Source organism: Piliocolobus tephrosceles, chromosome 12 (assembly GCF_002776525.5).
Source record: "Piliocolobus tephrosceles isolate RC106 chromosome 12, ASM277652v3, whole genome shotgun sequence".
Classification (NCBI taxonomy): domain Eukaryota; kingdom Metazoa; phylum Chordata; class Mammalia; order Primates; family Cercopithecidae; genus Piliocolobus; species Piliocolobus tephrosceles.
Genome location: NC_045445.1, coordinates 80,864,970 through 80,881,390, shown reverse-complemented (window position 1 = coordinate 80,881,390; position 16,421 = coordinate 80,864,970). Strand labels below are relative to the sequence as shown.

Here is a 16,421-nt window from a genome sequence, read left to right as displayed (position 1 = left end):
GCATGTGACAAGGAGGCTGCACAAAGGTCCAATCAGTCTCTCTTCCAAGAAAGCCCCCAACCAGCCCCTGTATGCCATGTGTTCCTGGAGTCTTAGGGCAATGAGACAAGGTACTCCTGAGGAGATAGCCACAGTGGTACTGGCAGCAGGAATTCAGTGAACAGCCTCCTTCACCCTCCCTTCTCCTCCCATCCCATCCAGCTCCTTCCCAGCTAGCCACCCACAACCCCGCCATGGGCCTCAGAATTGCTAAAGGGACATCAGACCATACTACACATCATTAGATCTCAATGAAGAACACCTCTAGTTGGCCCGTCTCTTTGTAAGTAACTTTATTTTTATTTACAACTGAATTGGTGGCTTTATTCCTCCATCTTTAGGGACACTTGGCATCAGCAGCTAGATGGAAAGTCCGCAGTGAAGTCAAACTCATTCTGCCCCAGCCACAGCTCTGGAAGCTCATTGGCTCGGTCCAACCCCAGTTCCACCACCAGCGACATCAGCACCTCCTCATCCACTGGGTCTGAATCGATGATAGCAGGGCTCTGGGCACCAGCAGAAGGAGAGAGTGATTCCGCCCCTCCCGCCTGGGCCCCAAAGTCCCAGTTTTGCAGGGACCCTGCCTCCCCGGGTTGGCCCGGAGTGGCGGCAGCCATACCCTGATACTGGCTGTTAAGTTTCTGCAGCTGCATACTAGCCAGCAAGTGAGGGGTGGGGTGCAGGTTGAAGGATGGGGATTTAGTGGGAGGGGTGGCGGTAGGAGAGCCTATTGGAGATCCTGAGGAACTAGTGGGAGCCCCACTGGCCTTGGTTCCATTTGAGGCTACCCCAGGGTAGTGCAGAATGGCCACTGCTTTGCGATCTTTCACCGCAAGGTTGGAGTAGGCCACGGAGCTCATCTCTTGGTTGGCATCCTAGAAGACAGAGAAAAGCACACCATAGTAACCCTGCTCCTGGCTTGTCCTTCACCATTCAGCAGATTTAGAGGGTTCCTACCTGCACTTCATTTAGGACTAGAGGTGGAGAGGTAGCAAGAATACCCCCTTGAAAATTAGGCTCCCACCTCAAGCATCCTTTTGCTGCCATGGCTCTGAGCACTGGGGCCAGACCCCAGTTCTAGTGCTGGAGCACCTGCTGTCCTAAGTGGGTTCACTGCTTTCAGCTCCTTCCCCATAGCCTCCACCTCACCATCCTAAAAAGGGCACCTCCTGTCCCTCTTCTCAGACTCACTTTAGTCTCTTCAACAGAGTGCTCCAACTCGATTTCTCTGCTCCCTTCCCTGCCATCTTTCAACACCCCAGTGGGTTCAGTCTGACCACATTTAGGCAGAAGCTGTTCTCATTCTCTCCAGAGATAGCCCTGTTGTCTCCTCTCTGCTCAAGGACACTGGGTAATGCACCTAGGAGGGCCTGGCCCATGACCCCGGAAAATTTGTCTTTCCCTGCCTTATCTGCAAAATGGCAAAAATTACCTCCTTCGCAGGTGAGGTGCCACCCTTGACATCAAGTGCAGGCCTCGACGTTATTGGCATTTCAGAGCCTTGGCAGAAGTTGGATAAATTGGCGGGAAGTGATGCTGCCAGCTGGAGCTGTTGTGCTGCAAGTGAGGAAGAAGCGGTGGTAAGGGCAAAAGGCTTCAGTGACCAACAAAGCACTAGCAAAGCCCGAAGCAGGGCAATGCCACGCAGCTACGAGGCAAAGATGGTGACTGGGTTAGAGCCAGGACCAGAGATGACCCGAGCACAGGGAGGAGATCAAGCTGGAACTTTTGCCTGAGGCAGGAAAGGTGCTTGAATTGGCCAGGTACTGCCCAGGCAGCCACCTACCCATATCACCAAGATGGGACACGCTGCTTCCTCATGCAAGTGATTTCACAGTCCCAAGTTGTATGTGTGGGGGTGAGGGTGGCACTGTTCCTGGTTTGGAGGACAGGAATGTCCCTGAGTAGACAACATATTGTCTCAATGGGCTACTAGCATCCAGACTGGAGAGTAGGGGCCTCCACTGGGACCGCGAGAATGTGGGAAGAAGTCAGGGCAAGGAAGACCTAGAAAGCTAGAGGTTGCAGCACAGGGAAGGAACAAGTCCCCAGTGCAAATGTCATGGTGCTCCAAAGCATGGCCTTGGGCACGCCTGTGAGAAGCCAGGCTGATTAGGGTGGTCTGGGGGCTCTGAGGCAGCTGGAGCCAGAGAAGCTAGGAATGTCTCACTTTCCTCCATGTCTCAAGCCCCCTCCAAGACAGCCCCAGCGTTGGGCTTTCCTAGGACGCTTACCCCAGAAACCTGAGTCCAGCCATTCCCATCTATAGTGACAAGTGAGGCATGGAGATTCAATGGCTTTTTAGTCAGGCAGCAGCGGTTCTGGGAGCAGAATCTAGCACCCCTATGCCCATATGCCTCACCTGACCACTGGCTAAGTCACCATACTAGTTGGATTCAAAAGGCTTCCAAAGAAGTGATTTCCTGGCTCAAGTGCCAAAGGATAAGGGAATGAGGGCAAAAGAATACCTCCAAACCAGAAAATAAACAAACCTCTGAAAATCTCAACTTATTTTCCTAGAGGCCTGTTTACAAAGAAGAAAAAATGTCCCATAGCCAGGCACCGTAGCACCCTCCTGTAGTCTCAGCTACTCAGGAAGCTGAGATGGGAGGATCACCTGAGTCCCGGAGTTTGATACCAGGCTGGGCAATATAACAGGACCCTATCTCTTTAAAAAAAAAAAAAAAAAGCCCCATATAATCGAGCCTTCATGATCAATTACAGATGTAGAATTTCATATTTATAAATACCTCTTGGTCCAGAGAATCTTGAGGACCTTAAAAAGAGTCTCTAATCTTTCCAAGGAGGCTAGAATTCTCCATGACACTCTCCACTCCACAGCGGTCATTAAGAATCTGCTTAGACACTTCTAGAAAGTGGCCACTTACTACCTCTCTGTATCATCTTTGCATTGCTTACTTGGGTGGATGCGGGTGGGGGGAGAGGGAAAAAATAGAGAAACAGGTAAACATTTTTTTTAAAACATGAGGAAAAAATATCAGCTGTTGGGTCCCGCATCATCACTTGATTGAAGCCCTGCTCCTTCTCTGAGGCAACCGTAGAAAAATATTTCAAAAGCAAGTGATCACCGACAAGGAGTGTAACACATGTCGTCTTCAAGAGCCCTAGCACGATCAGTATCAGACAATTTTCCTGTCCTAAGAAAAACGTCTGGGGGCCCTGTCCATCTTTTCCCGTTCCTATCCAGCCTTCACCCTCCTTTTTGCCTCCTGGTACCCGAATGTACAAAGCGAAGAAAAAAACAACAGGAGCAGCAGCAACAACAGCAAAACCAAAAGAGAAACATTAGAAAATTCAAGAGAGAACGAGCAAAAAAACTACCTCTATTCTGATATCAGTTCGTGGGGGAAGACCATTTTACCGCACCTCCCTCTTCAGTCTGGGAGCTCCCCCAGAAGAGACCCTGTGTACATTCAGATCTTCTGCCTTCCATCACTGACCCACCACCCACCCTGACCCCAGCCTGGGTCTGTGCTCCATAGGCGCTCAGTAAGTGTTGTTGAATGCGTCTGAAGAAGCAATCGCATTTTCATCGGCATCCCTGGCTCTGCTTCCCCGGTTTTCTGCCCTCTTCCACCACCCTCTAGCCTGTTCGTGGGCAAAACTCGGCAATGCAGAAACGTCCCAGTCCGCTCTCCAAGCCGCGAGCTGACCACAGCGAAACGGCTGCGAGAAGCGGCTGGGAAACCTAGAGCAACAAGTGCCTCCTCGCCGGCTGATGCCTCGCGGCCCCCCGGCCACCAGTTCCCAGTCCCGCCGCCCGCTCTTCGCTTCAGGCCTTCCCTTGGGCGAGCAGCCCCCTCCCGCCTAGCCAGGGGTGGGAAGGGGAGAGGAAGGAGAGAAGAGAGAGGCAGGTGGGGGCCTCATCTTTAACCTGTTGGGGGACCAAAAGTTAAAATGGCACCAACCGGATGGTTCCATCTCGATTGCTATTTTCTCACTCAGAAGGAGAAATTTTAAAATCCAAACAGCACTGCGGCTTGGCTTGGACGCGCTCTAACCAGACCAGTCAGTTTCGCCACCTGAAAACTAAAGGCCCGTTGTTTGCGGACAGCTCGGCTGCCCTCCTCGCCGCATCCCAGATGGAGCCGCGGAACCGGGGGCGGCCGGGAGCATCCCTTGCACGGCGGGCGCGAGCACCCGGGCCACCGGGGCCCTGAGCGTCCGTTCCCGCAAGTGCTGTATCAGGAACTGATCGTAGAGACAGCATGGACAGGCGGGAAGGGGCGCGGGGTGTCGGCCTCGGCGGCGAGTCTGCACTCCGACGCCGGCGGCGGCCACTCCCGCGCCTCATCAACACTTACTGAGCGCCCGTTGAGCATCCGACGCGGCCGCAGGCTGAGCCTACCCCCTAGCCAAGCCGCCTGCGGTCAGTGCTAAAACCCCGCTAGGAGAAGAGTGAGAAAGGCTCGGAGAGGTGCGGTAACTTGCCCAAGGTCACAGCGCTAGAAAGTGGCGGAGCCGGGATTCGCAGCCAGGTCTCTCTGACTCCAAGTCCGGTGCTCTGCGAAGCAGGGACTCGGCGCGCTGCTCGCCAGCCCGCGTTTATAGGGAGAGGGGTGTGCGCGTGGGTGTGTGTGTGTGGGCGTGTGCCGGGGGAGGGGAGAGCTGAGGTCGACTGGGCAGTAGAGGCAAGTTGCCCAAATTCGCTAACTTCCATCCCGCAATTCCACTGAACTCGGCCCGAAAAGCCCCTCTTGCCTCATTCCCCGAAGGAAATCTGAGCTTTGTGCAGCTCCGGAGCCAGAGCGTCCAGATGCGGTCCGGGCGATTAGCAAAGTCGGTGGAAGCCAAGCTGGAGAAAGCGCGGGCGCGGGGAGAAAAGGTGCTGCCGTCTTCCCGGGAGAAGCGGGCGCCCGGCCCCGCTGGCCGGCAGGGGGGCGCGCTGGCTAGCGAACCAGAGCGCTGGCGGGCAGGCGGGCGGCCCCTCGCCCCCAGCAGAGCAGCTTTCCAACAGAAAACAAGACTCCCCAGAACCCTCCGGCCCGCCCGGCGGTCGCCCACTCCCCACGCCCGCTCCACGGGAGTCCTCGGCCCCGCCGCCCAGCCAGGCGCCCAGCCCGGCGGCCCGGCTTACCTCTGAGAAGCCGCCTGCCCTAGAGAGAGGGAAGCGCGGAGCTCGGTGAGCCGCAGGAGAGGCGGCGGAGCCCCCAGCCCCTGGCACGCACGCCGCCGCCACCGCTGCCGCGAACCGGTCGCGCTCAGCGCCCGCGGCCGCACCGGTGGCCACCCGACCCCGGGGCGCCTGGGAAAAGCCCGCACCGCACCGCGCCGCCGCTGCACCGCACAGTGCCGCGCCAAGCAGCCCTGGCCCGAGCCGGTGCCCGCCCGCCCGCCCGCCCGCAGCTTCGGCGCCGGACTCCGGGGCGGTGGCGGTGGCGGCCACCGCGCTCCTTTCCCGGCGCTGGGGACCCGGCTCTCAAGCCCCCATTGCCGCCCGGAGAGCCCTGACGCACACACACACGGCAGCAGACTGGCCTCGGCTAGGAATCCCAGGAAGGACAGACCCTTTTTCCCCCCTTTTTTTTTCTCCCCCCAATTTCCACGTCTTTATAACCGGCTTAGGGCATTATTAGCACATGTCCTGGCTCATGGGCGAGTTGGTGGCAAAATCTGAACTGGATACTCACCGAGGGCCCGCGCGAGTGCTGCGCAGTCCGCTGCTCTCTTCCTCCTCACCGGGAACGGCCCCTAGCCGGCGGGCTACAAGAGGGCTGCCGGGCAGAGAGAGCTTCCTCTCGGCAGCTCAGCGGTGCCCCTTCTGCAGCTGTGCCGCCGGGAACATTTTTATAGCAGCGGCTGGCGTGTGTGGCCCTTTAAAGGCGCTCGAGCTGGTGCAGTCACCGCCGATCGTGTGAAAGCGAAGGGCCGGCTGGGGAACGGAGTCCACGCGGCCACGCGGGTCCGGCAGCCCTGTGGACCGGCCACGGCTCCCGGGGTGGGGCTGGCGAGTCCGGGTTATGGGCACCCCTCGCCCGGAGCCCTGGCCGGTGCCCGGCTTCTAAAGCTGTCGGGGGCCACGGCCCGGGACACCGGCTCTCCCCACCGCCCTGCGTGGACTTGCCCAATAAATTCCACTTAGTAATTTCACTGAGGCAAAGGAGAGCCGTTAGTGTCTGTTTTCTGACCTAAATCTAGTCGGGGGCCAAAACGGGCTTCAGGGGTTTTGGGAGAGAGCTGTGGGCTCAAGGAGTGACCTGGAAGAGAGGGGCGCACACGGGACGGGGGAATGGTCACTAGTTTTCTGCAGGGCTTTCTTGGAGCCTGTCTGCCTTTTTGGGGGCTGTACTATCTCATTGGTTGAAGAGCTGAGGCTGGGGGGTCCTTTTCCTCTTAAAGTCGCCAGAGTTTGGGCAGAGTCGCATGGAGGGCCTATATGGCAGCGGTGGCTTTCCTCGAAGTCCTGAGCTGGGGTTGGGTTGGAGGGTTTCTGTTCTGTGGTCATCCAGGGCAGGAGGCTGGCAGGATGCGACCCGGAGAAATGCTACTCTCCCGGACTGTGGGGCCAGGTGCAGCTCACGAGGCTCGCCGAAAAGCCAACAGTAGGGAACGGGGTACGAAGAGCTTGCCCCAGGGTTCGCGGAGATTCCTCCTGTCTTCCCACGATGTCAGGTTGTTTTATTATGATTATATAATCATTCCCGTCTAGCAAGAATAACGTTTTGCATTCGGAGTTCGTCTTTCTTGGGTAGAGATGTTGTCTTACAAATTCTTACTGGAAAGAGGTCTGGGTCTTCTCCCTCATCTCAATTTGGGTTCTTTGTGGCCAAGAAATTCCCATCTTACCTCTTACAGGAAGGCCATCAGGATTACCCCTCTATCACCGACCCCCCTTCCCTGCCGCTCTTTTTTTGCTGCCTTCCAGCAACAACTACTCAGTTTACACTGTTTATAAAACATACTCGTCAAGAAAAGGTCCTGATGTTTAAAAAAAGGGGGGGAGGGAATGTCACGAAGTCATTTTCACTATGTATGTGTTCTGTCTTCTTAATTGGATTTGAAGACCTGAAGGTCTCTTTTTCTTTTTTTAGTAGCCCCAAGTGCCCTGCATTTGCTCTTCTAACAAAGTTCTGTTTGTTGACGGACTGACCGGCTTACTGACACAAAGATGGGAAGCAAATGGAGAGACGGATCAAGGCCCTTCCTCTGCATCTGGAGGAAGCTTGGGCGAGTGCCTTGGTCGCCAGGTAAACCCATTCCCCAGCCCTCAAAGCTGCCTTGCACAGCTCCAGTCTTTTCACCTACCCTGTCCCAACACAAACCCCAGTAGCAGCCACACCCCACACATCTTCGCTGCACTTTCTCACTTTGCTTGCAAGATTGTGGGCCCTGCCTAGTCTCCCTCTGATAAAAGGCGGGATCTGTCGGCACCCTAAAGCCTTACTGCAAACCGCGTGTGAAACACACCAAGTCCTCTTGGTGTTTGCCTGGGATGAAAAAAAAAATGTCTATGCGAAAACTAAGTGGTGGAGAATGAGCGACTCTAGGCTTTCGAATTGCGTGTTACTAATTTGAACCCCTGACCCACTCTCCCCGTCAGCCCCGGCTTGGCTCGGGAGCGGGTCTGGCAACAGCGGCAGCTTCTCCGCTGCAGGCTCCGGATCCGGGAGGTGTGGATCCGCCCTCCATCTATTGGATGGCTCCCAGGCCAATTGTTAGAAAGAGGCATATGTTCATCTCGGCTTCTGGAGTGTCTCCGGAGCAGTTGCTCAACAGCCAGCCCCCTCCCCCATCCGGACCATTGAAGGGCAGAAAAAGGAGCGCCCTCCACCACATTTCTCTGTGCCCACATGCCAGAAAGGGTCTCCCGCCTGGTGACTTCCTGTCATCTCCACTGCTCACCTCCTCGGGAGCAGGAAAGAGAGGGGCTTCAAGCACTCAGCTTTGGAGCACAAAAGCCACCCCTTTCCTTTTTGGGGAGATGGGAGAGAAGGTTAGTTGCAGAGGCTGAGAGGGAGCAAAGGAGACATTTGCATTTCTCGGCAAAAATGCTCTGATCCCTGACTTCCTCGTTGGCTCCAGCAGAGCTCAGAGCTCTCCGCTGAACTCTTATCTCCAACTTGGCAACTAGACCGCGCGAGCTTGTGAAGCGAGGAGAGGACACGGATGGTCACCTACCGAGAACCTCTGTGTGCCAGCACTGGGCCTGGCATGTTCCCCATCCATCATCTCATTTAATTCCCAGGACAGCCCTTTGAGGTAGGGTTTACCAAAGGTGAAACAGAGCCTCGGGGAATTGCCCAAGTTCACATAGCCACGTGGCTGAGTGTTTGAATCTGGGTCAGGCTGGCTGCAAAGTTTCTACCCTCAGCCCTAATCCCTGCTGCCTAGGAGCGTAAGGAGCCTGGCTGTCTAGAGTGCAGGTTCAGGGGTCAGTCGGCCTGGGTTTAAATTCCTACTTTGCCATTTGTTAGCGGCGAAGTCTTAGGCCAATGGCTTGATGCTTTGGGCTTCAGTTTTCCCATCTGTTAAATGGAGATAACAATGGTACCTACTCTGTGGGGGGGGGGGGGGGGGGGGCTGCTTAGCCTGGTTGGTGCCCGCAGTGTAGTAAATGGCCAGTAAATGCTGTTATCGTACTGGGCCTTCTGATTATTTTCCTTTCACCTCCCGTCCCTACCTCAGCTCACACACTTCAGGTTCAGTAATACTTGCTGACTGATTAATTTTAAAACCAGACTGAGAGGGGATGAAGGAGGTCTATAAACTCAGGGAGGAGAAGGAGAGAGAAAAATGCAGATTTCTTCTTAAAATCCCACCCTCCAGAACCAAGGACTGCCTGAGCCATATGATAGGAGTAAAGTTGGGACCAAAAAAAGGTGACCACTTTCTTTTTATTATTATTATTATATTATTATTTTTATTATACTTTAAGTTCAGGGTACACGTGCATAACGTGCAGGTTTGTTACATATGTATACTTGTGCCATGTTGGTGTGCTGCACCCATCAACTCGTCAGCACCCATCAATTCATCATTTATATCATGTATAACTCCCCAATGCAATCCCTCCCCCCTCCCCCCACCCCATGATAGGCCCCAGTGTGTGATGTTCCCCTTCCTGAGTCCAAGTGATCTCATTGTTCAGTTCCCACCTATGAGTGAGAACATGCGGTGTTTGGTTTTCTGTTCTTGTGATAGTTTGCTAAGAATGATGGTTTCCAGCTGCATCCATGTCCCTACAAAGGACGCAAACTCATCCTTTTTTACGGCTGCATAGTATTCCATGGTGTATATGTGCCACATTTTCTTAATCCAGTCTGAAGGTGACCACTTTCTACAGGTCAGCCTATAAACTTACAGAGTAGTCTCCAGAAACATATGCTCAATATGTGTGTAGAAAAAACTTTAAAAACACGAGTTTTTATTCAAGAATATTTACAGCAGAATTGTTGATAATAGTGAAAAATGAAAAGGAACCTAAATGTCTATGGTAAGGGAGTGTCCCTTAGTACCTTGACACACACACACACACACACACACACACACAAAATCCTGATTTTGAAACTGTTATTCATAGGAAAATATTCATAACAAAATATGAAATAAAAAATGCTGAGTACAAAGTTGCATAAATATGATGCCAAGCTGCAAAGGGCACAAAGGGAACAAAATTAAATACTCACTATGTTTCCAATCATGTATGAATATGTACAGAAAGCAACAGTCTGGAAAATACCAAAATGATAACAGTGCCAGTAAAATGGTAGGATTATGAGTGACTTTTTTCTCTTTTCCCCATATTATGCAACATTATTCTTATAAATAAATATGTTTATAGTTAATAAACTCCATAAACATTATGTTCCCACTTTTGTTAAAATATATGTGTATAGAAAAAAATATCCATAATCCCACTACTCAATTATAATCACTGTTAATTGTTAACAGTGATTATAATTGAGTAGTGGGATTATGGACAATAATCACTGTTAACAATTAACAGTGATTATAATTGAGTAGTGGGATTATGGACAATATTTTTATTTTGCTTTTCTTTATTTTTCTGCAATATGATTATATTACTTTCTTACAATTAAAGCAGATTCACAATTTGAAAAGTACGTAATCAGAGGGATCCCACTTGGGTTAAGAGTATGAATGTAAGTTGAAAAAAATGAGAAGGAAGTATACTAAAATATTAACAGTTTTTATGTTAGGTGGTAAGGAATTATGGGTAATTTCTTTTCTCTTTTCTGTAACCTGCTTTTATTGTTTTTACAATTAAAATAAAATGTACCTAAAAATAATATATACAATATGATCCCACTTTTGTTAAAAACGAATATGTATATAAAAAAAAATAATAAACTACTCCAAAATGTGGTAGTCTCTGGGTGGTGAGGTTATGAGTGATTTTTGTTTTCTCCTTCACACATTATTTCTTATTCCAAATTTTCTACAGTCATCTTGTATTAATTTTTAATTGTGAAAAAAAGTACAAAGTACTTCAGTACTGAAGTTTTTATGGAAAAAAGGGCATGTCTGGAATTTACTTTAAAACATTCCAGTTGAAGGTAGGGGGAAAGTGGATGGGGGATATAGATTAAATAAGATGATAATTGTTGAAGATGGCTTCATTATAATGTGTTTTTGTTTGTTTGTTTGTTTGTTTGTTTGTTTTGAGACAGGGTCTCACTCTGGCACCCAGGCTGGAGTATAGTGGTGCGATCTTGGCTCACTGCCACCTCTGCCTCCTGGGCTCAAAAGATTCTCCCACCTATGCCTCCAGAGTAGCTGGGACTACATGCGTGTGCCACCATGCCCAGCTAATTTTTTGTGTTTTTGCATTTTTGGTATTTATTTTGTAGCGATGGGGTTTCATGATGTTGCCCAGATCTTGAACTCCTGAGCTTAAGTGATTTGTCTGCTTAGGCCGCCCAAAGTGCTGGGATTACAAGTGTGAGCCACCGCGCTAGCCTATAATGTGTTCTTTACTCACGTACATGTTTTTTAATTTCCATAATAAATTTTTTACAACTATTTTTCACATACATTTTCTCTTTTAATCTTATGCTACTCCTGTGGGGTCAGTTATCTCTATTTTATAGAAAATTGAGATTCAAAGAGGTGAAGTCACTGGACCTGTCACACAACTGGGAGGTGAGACTGGGTCTCCATACTCCAGTTCCAATTCCAAGAGCCCGGGGCTCTTGTACATATCCCAGTTGCTGCTGCTCTTTAAAATAATTAAAAAAATTAACACTTTGATTATAAATGTAATTGTTCACTGCACAGAATTTGCAGATAACAGAAAAGCACTAGGAGGGAAACATAATAATCACCCCAACTACATCCTAGTTAACCCTCAGCTGTCTGGCCGTGCAAACTTCATCTCAGTTGCCTCTTACTCCAGAGGTATTGTGTGCTGCAGATTCTTCTCAGTAAGAGTGGCTAGTGTTTCCTGATGGGCTATTGAGTGAAGCTGCAACTCTTTGGGGCCCCTGTCGCGTGTGGGTTCCTGGGAGATGGTGGGTCCTAACTGCCCTCCCTCCCCCTTCCACCCCCGTTATTTCCCAGTGTCCCCTTTAGATACTTCAGCCAGCACCATAGTTTTAGGGGAAGTCCTGGTGTCTCTTTTCCTCTTGCTCCATGTGAAGACTCTGCCCAGAAGCCCCCTTAGGATCCTGTGAGTCTGCAGCCACTGTGAGTATGCCTGTGCCTCCATTTCCCCATCTGGAAGATGCTAGTGAGAATAGCAGATGGGTCAGTCTCTGCCAGGGAGTGATGAGCTAACGTCTGTAGTGCTTTCCAGCCCCTCGGAGCAAGGTGCTGGAGCCTTCCCGGCTCTGCGCCTGCCCCTGCCAGCCTGAATGAGCGCCTGGGCGGCTCTGCGCCTGCTCCTGCCAGCCCCAGTGAGCGCCTGGGCCTGGCCGCTCCGCTGGAGGGAGCGGCCGAATTCCTCTGACCCAGGCCAGCAGGCTTGGACAGGCACTTACTTTTGCTTCTGTGTTTAAAAAAAAAAAAAAAAGGAAGAAGAAGAAAACAAGAGAAGACAAGATGAATTGAAGAAGAAGGGGAACAAGATCAGTTACTAGGTGAATGGGCCTGGAGAAACAGAAAATTGAGAAGAGAGCAGAGCGATCACGGGGCATCCTTGGGCACCCCAATCAGCTTCGTAGATTCTAGCCCTGGTTTCCTGTTTACACATGGGGTGGGGGAAGTTTGGAAAGGGCCAAGACTTGGGTCTAGTTGAATTGATTCCCTCCTTGATTTCCTGTTATTTATGCATAATGGGAAAACCGCAAATACACAAACAGCTCAGGCCACCTGGTCTCTTGAATCCTTAGGGGCCATCTTCACAGCTCTGCCCACTCCAGCCTTCAGGGATGTCATTCCAGTGTATGCCCCTTCTCTGTGCCCCCTTCTGGCATTCAACTTCATAAGAACCCTAGCCAGTCAAGGCTATCATCCCCATTTTAGGGAGAAGGGCATCGAGGCACAGTGAGGGGAAACAAGCCTAAGATGACACAAAGGGTTAAGTGGCAGAGCTGGGATTCACAGGCAGGTCTGACTCACTCCCGAGGCCAAACATCCCCCACTAGGCTACCCTGTTATGGGTACCCCCGTTATCAGTGTCTATGCTTTTCTTTCTTCTAGAATGGATGGTTCACCACATCCATTGCAGTAAGTAGTCAACACGTATGGCCAGAATGGATGCGTGGCCCAGATCTAGGGAGAGCTCTTGAGGGAGAAGCCCAGTTAGGGGCTGGGGCAGCAATCTCCAGGGATGAGGTGCAGGTGGGAGAGGACAGCAGCAAAGATAACTCTGAAAACTTTACCCAGGGAGAAGTCCGGGGTTCAAAGGCAGGGAGGGAGAGAGGTGCTGGTGGGGAGGAGAAAGAGAAGCAGCAGGCAGGCCTGGCCCTGGGCTGTTCGGGTGTCAGCAGTGAGGCTGGAGGCCTTGGGAAGGTGTGAGGCTTTGTGGGGGAAGAGAAACTCTGCTTTAAGCATGTTTAGTTTAAGCTGTTGGCAGAACATCCAAGTGGAAATAGCTCACACACAGCCAGGAATATAGGACTGGAAAGAAAGTGAGGTTGTGTCAAAAAGAGCAATCGGCAGGATGACTTTCAGCCAAACTGTGGGGAACTTTCCCCTGCCTCTCACCATGGCACAGAGAGGGGCTTTCTCCTCGAGGGGCCTGGGGGACAGTGGCTTTTCACTGTAGCCATCCCTCTCCCCTCTCCAGTCCCTCCAGCTCAGCACAATCATGGACACGTGCTTCAAATCTCTAAAGGGCAGTGTGAGAGGATCTCAGTCCATAAATTTCCCCATGCCAGGGAGTGACAGGGGCCTCATCTCACATTGCTAAATACATTTGGCTAGGCCTCAAGCATGCCAGGCCTTCCCTGGTTTCACTTTAGCTTCTAGAACACAGGCCTTTGGGGTCTTGTTTGCTCTCCTTTTTTGGCGACACGCCATTGTCAGGCCAGCACAGTGTCTCCCAGCTTACTTTATCCTTAAAAAGGTGAGGCCACTTCAGTCTGGCCCTTCTCCCTGCAACAGGAGGCTGAAACTGCTCCCTTGGCCTAAGACCTGAGAGATTTTACAGCCCTTTGCCCTGAGTCTCATCTCCACGCTACCAGCATCTCCCTGGACTCCCCTTTCCTGGGGCCCAGCTCTCCTAGCCTCCCAATCTCATCTCAGCTGAGGCCTCACAGTTCCATTCATCCATGGATCCCACTTTGCCCTTAGTCAGAGTCTCCACTGGCATGGAGAAGTCTCCCAGCTTGGACCACTGGCCCCTATTGCTTCTCTTGGCCCTTAACTTTGGGGCTGGGGGGGCTGGCCCAGACAAACATGGCTGAGTGAAGGTGGTTAGGAGTCATTTCGCATGCACAAACTGTGGGACTGGAAATATTTCCATGGATCCCCACAGCCACAGAGACTTGTCCGGCTGAGGACAAGATCAGTGTCGGAGATGGATTGAGGATCTGGGGTATCTCAGGGGATCAAGGTGCAGACTCTGCTGCCAGGCAAGCAGAGAGGACCACAGGCCTGGTTATACAAGGTAACACTTTCCTGCCTCCTCTGGGAGGAGCAATTAGAACCAGGTGCTGCTTCCTCTGGGCTTTGCACAACTCTCACCCCTGGGCCCATGGCTTTGCAAGAGGAACACAAGCTGAATTTCAGGGCACAACCTGCACAAATAGACTTTGAGGCCTTGCAAAGAGATGAGTCTGGGTCACCACATGGCTTGCTTAGGTTCCTGCAGTGGCCCGGCACCCCTGAGTATACCACCTCAAGGGAGTATTCTTTCTACTAGCTCTAAATAATAACATCAGTGGGAATGGTCACTGAACATTTATTAGGTGACAGATCCTCTCTGTTCTTAGTGCTCTGTGCTTATTCTCTCATTAAATCCCCCAACAACCTCAGGTGTTAGGTCAGTACTATTATTACCTCATCTGTATTTTACTGATAGGGAAATTGAGGCACAGAGATATTAGGCAGCTTGACAAGGTTATACACCTTGTATGTTTTGGGCCGAGAATCTTAACCAGGCTGACTGGCCCCAGAGCCTCTGCTGGTGACCACTGGGCCTCACTGTCCGTTAAGTAACACCCGTTGCCAGTAAGGACCTGCCCCTTATAGTTCATAACGGCCTTTCCCATCCATGAGCAAAGGCAATTCTCACACGGCTTCCTCACTCCTTGGAATGTTGTCTCTGTTACTATCAGGTCTTCCCTGATGACTTTTTCTTTTTTGTGTGTGTGGTGATGGAGTCTCACTCTGTCACCCAGGCTGGAGTGCAGTGGCACCATCTCTGCTCACTGCAACTCCGCCTCCTGGGTTCAAGCAATTCTCCTGCTCTGCCTCCCGAGTAGCTGGTATCACAGGTGCGCACCACCGTGCCCAGCTAATTTTTTGTATTTTTAGTAGAGATGGGGTTTCACCATGTTGGCCTGACTGGCCTTGAACTCCTGACCTCAAGTGATCCACCTACCTTGGCCTCCCAAAATGTTGGGATTACAGGCATGAGCCACAGTGCCCGGCTCCTGATCACATCTTATAGATGAAGGAAGGATGCTTGGAGAGGTGAGATGGCCTTGCTGAGGTCAGACAGCTAGCAAGTGAGGATGCTGCCATTTTAATCCATTCTTCTGGGTTCAGTCTTTCTTTCCCCAATCTGTGACTGTGTACCCCATCTCCTTGCCCTCAGGTTCTCACCTTTCCTCAAAACCGAACGTCAGAGCTGGTAGGGACTGGAGAGATGACCTTATCCAAACTTGTCACTCACTGTTACAGAATAGAAAGTTAGTGCTGTATTGATACCTGGATGGATTGGAGTCAGGGTAAAAAAGACAGACCTGAGCAGAAAGAAATGTATTCAATGCAGAGAGAAAGGAGAACCAATCAGAGGGAGAGAAAGATAACAATGGGGGGGGGGGGGGGGGGGGGTGGAGGGAAAGAATACGCAGAAGCCTGGGAAGAAAACAAGGTAAGGAAAAGAAATCAAATGAGAAAGAAAAAGGCCCAAAGTGGGGTGAAGGCATAAGTGACCAGCCATCTGGAAGCAGCACTGAGCTCGGCGGGGGCGTGTGTTTGTGAAGCAGGGGAGCTGGACCGACAGGTGCGAGGGCCCAGCTGCAGCCAGCCAGGAGCTGTCCAGGCCCAGCGCCCAACCGGAAAGAAGGCATGGCCCCCGCAAGAGACTTCTCAAGGGAGATTTTGGCTGCAGGAATACGGGGAGGAAACTGCCCTCTTCTAGAGGCAGAGTAGACCCTCAGCAGGTCCAAGGTGGGGAAGCTTGCCTCTGAAGAGCTCCTGGGGTTCCAGGGGAGGAAGGTTCCCATGGCCTTTCTTTGCACTTGCATTTTTTTTTTTTCAAGTCTCTCCCAAGTGTGACCTTTGGAGTCTGGAATATGGATGATGATCTGCTGTGTTTGTGTCTCAGGCTGCCTCGTCCTGGCCTTGAATGGTCCGAGGGGATTAGTAAATGCCAATTCGTGCTACCAACAGCTGAAACCCAACAGGAATAGGTAGGGAGGGGAAAAGGGCTGCCAGACCCAACTGGCCACTCTCCGTCTCAGCTCCAGCTGTGGCCTAGTCTGATAGTGAGAGCACAGGGCTCCACCATCAAACTGACCCTGGTTCAAGTCCTGAGGCTGCCACTTCCTAGCTTTGTCTTTGGGCAAGTGACTTTGGCTCTTTGGGCCTCAGTTTCCTTACATGTCAGGGGAAAATAAGAATGCCTACGTCATGAGGTTGTGCCAGGGTTGAATGACATAACGTCTATGGCTATAAACTCTCAAGTGCTGTACACATGTAAGTAATTACTCTTCCCTGACTCCTCTTCCCTGCTGCTTGGGGGATGGAGTCAGCCTTTCAATCTGAGTCCAGTTCCAAGCCTGACTTCA

At 51.5% G+C, this 16,421-nt stretch overlaps 1 protein-coding gene across 4 annotated transcripts; it reads right to left on the bottom strand.

Annotated features, from left to right (window-relative positions):
• Positions 1–307: 307 nt before the first annotated feature.
• On the bottom strand, positions 308–5,823 carry CITED1 (Cbp/p300 interacting transactivator with Glu/Asp rich carboxy-terminal domain 1). 4 transcript variants are annotated; one of them, XM_023202124.1, is made up of 4 exons: positions 4,492–4,581; positions 3,969–4,089; positions 1,472–1,596; positions 308–914 (listed from the first exon to the last, which is right to left on the bottom strand). In XM_023202124.1, exons 2-4 carry the CDS (start codon positions 3,979–3,981, stop codon positions 393–395), a joined length of 660 nt encoding a protein of 219 aa, XP_023057892.1. In that variant the 5' UTR covers positions 3,982–4,089; positions 4,492–4,581; the 3' UTR covers positions 308–392. The 4 variants fall into 4 exon arrangements, with proteins under 4 accessions (XP_023057892.1, XP_023057895.1, XP_023057896.1 ...); XM_023202127.2 differs by lacking the exons at positions 3,969–4,089; positions 4,492–4,581 and adding an exon at positions 5,691–5,823 and having other exon boundaries at positions 316–914; XM_023202128.2 differs by lacking the exon at positions 3,969–4,089 and having other exon boundaries at positions 316–914; positions 4,492–4,575.
• Positions 5,824–16,421: the final 10,598 nt, after the last annotated feature.

Coding starts and splice junctions, on each gene's coding strand:
- CITED1 (XM_023202124.1), bottom strand. Junction 915..1,471: donor GCACCTCACCTGCGAAGGAG/GTAATTTTTGCC, acceptor TCTGTCTTCTAG/GATGCCAACCAAGAGATGAG.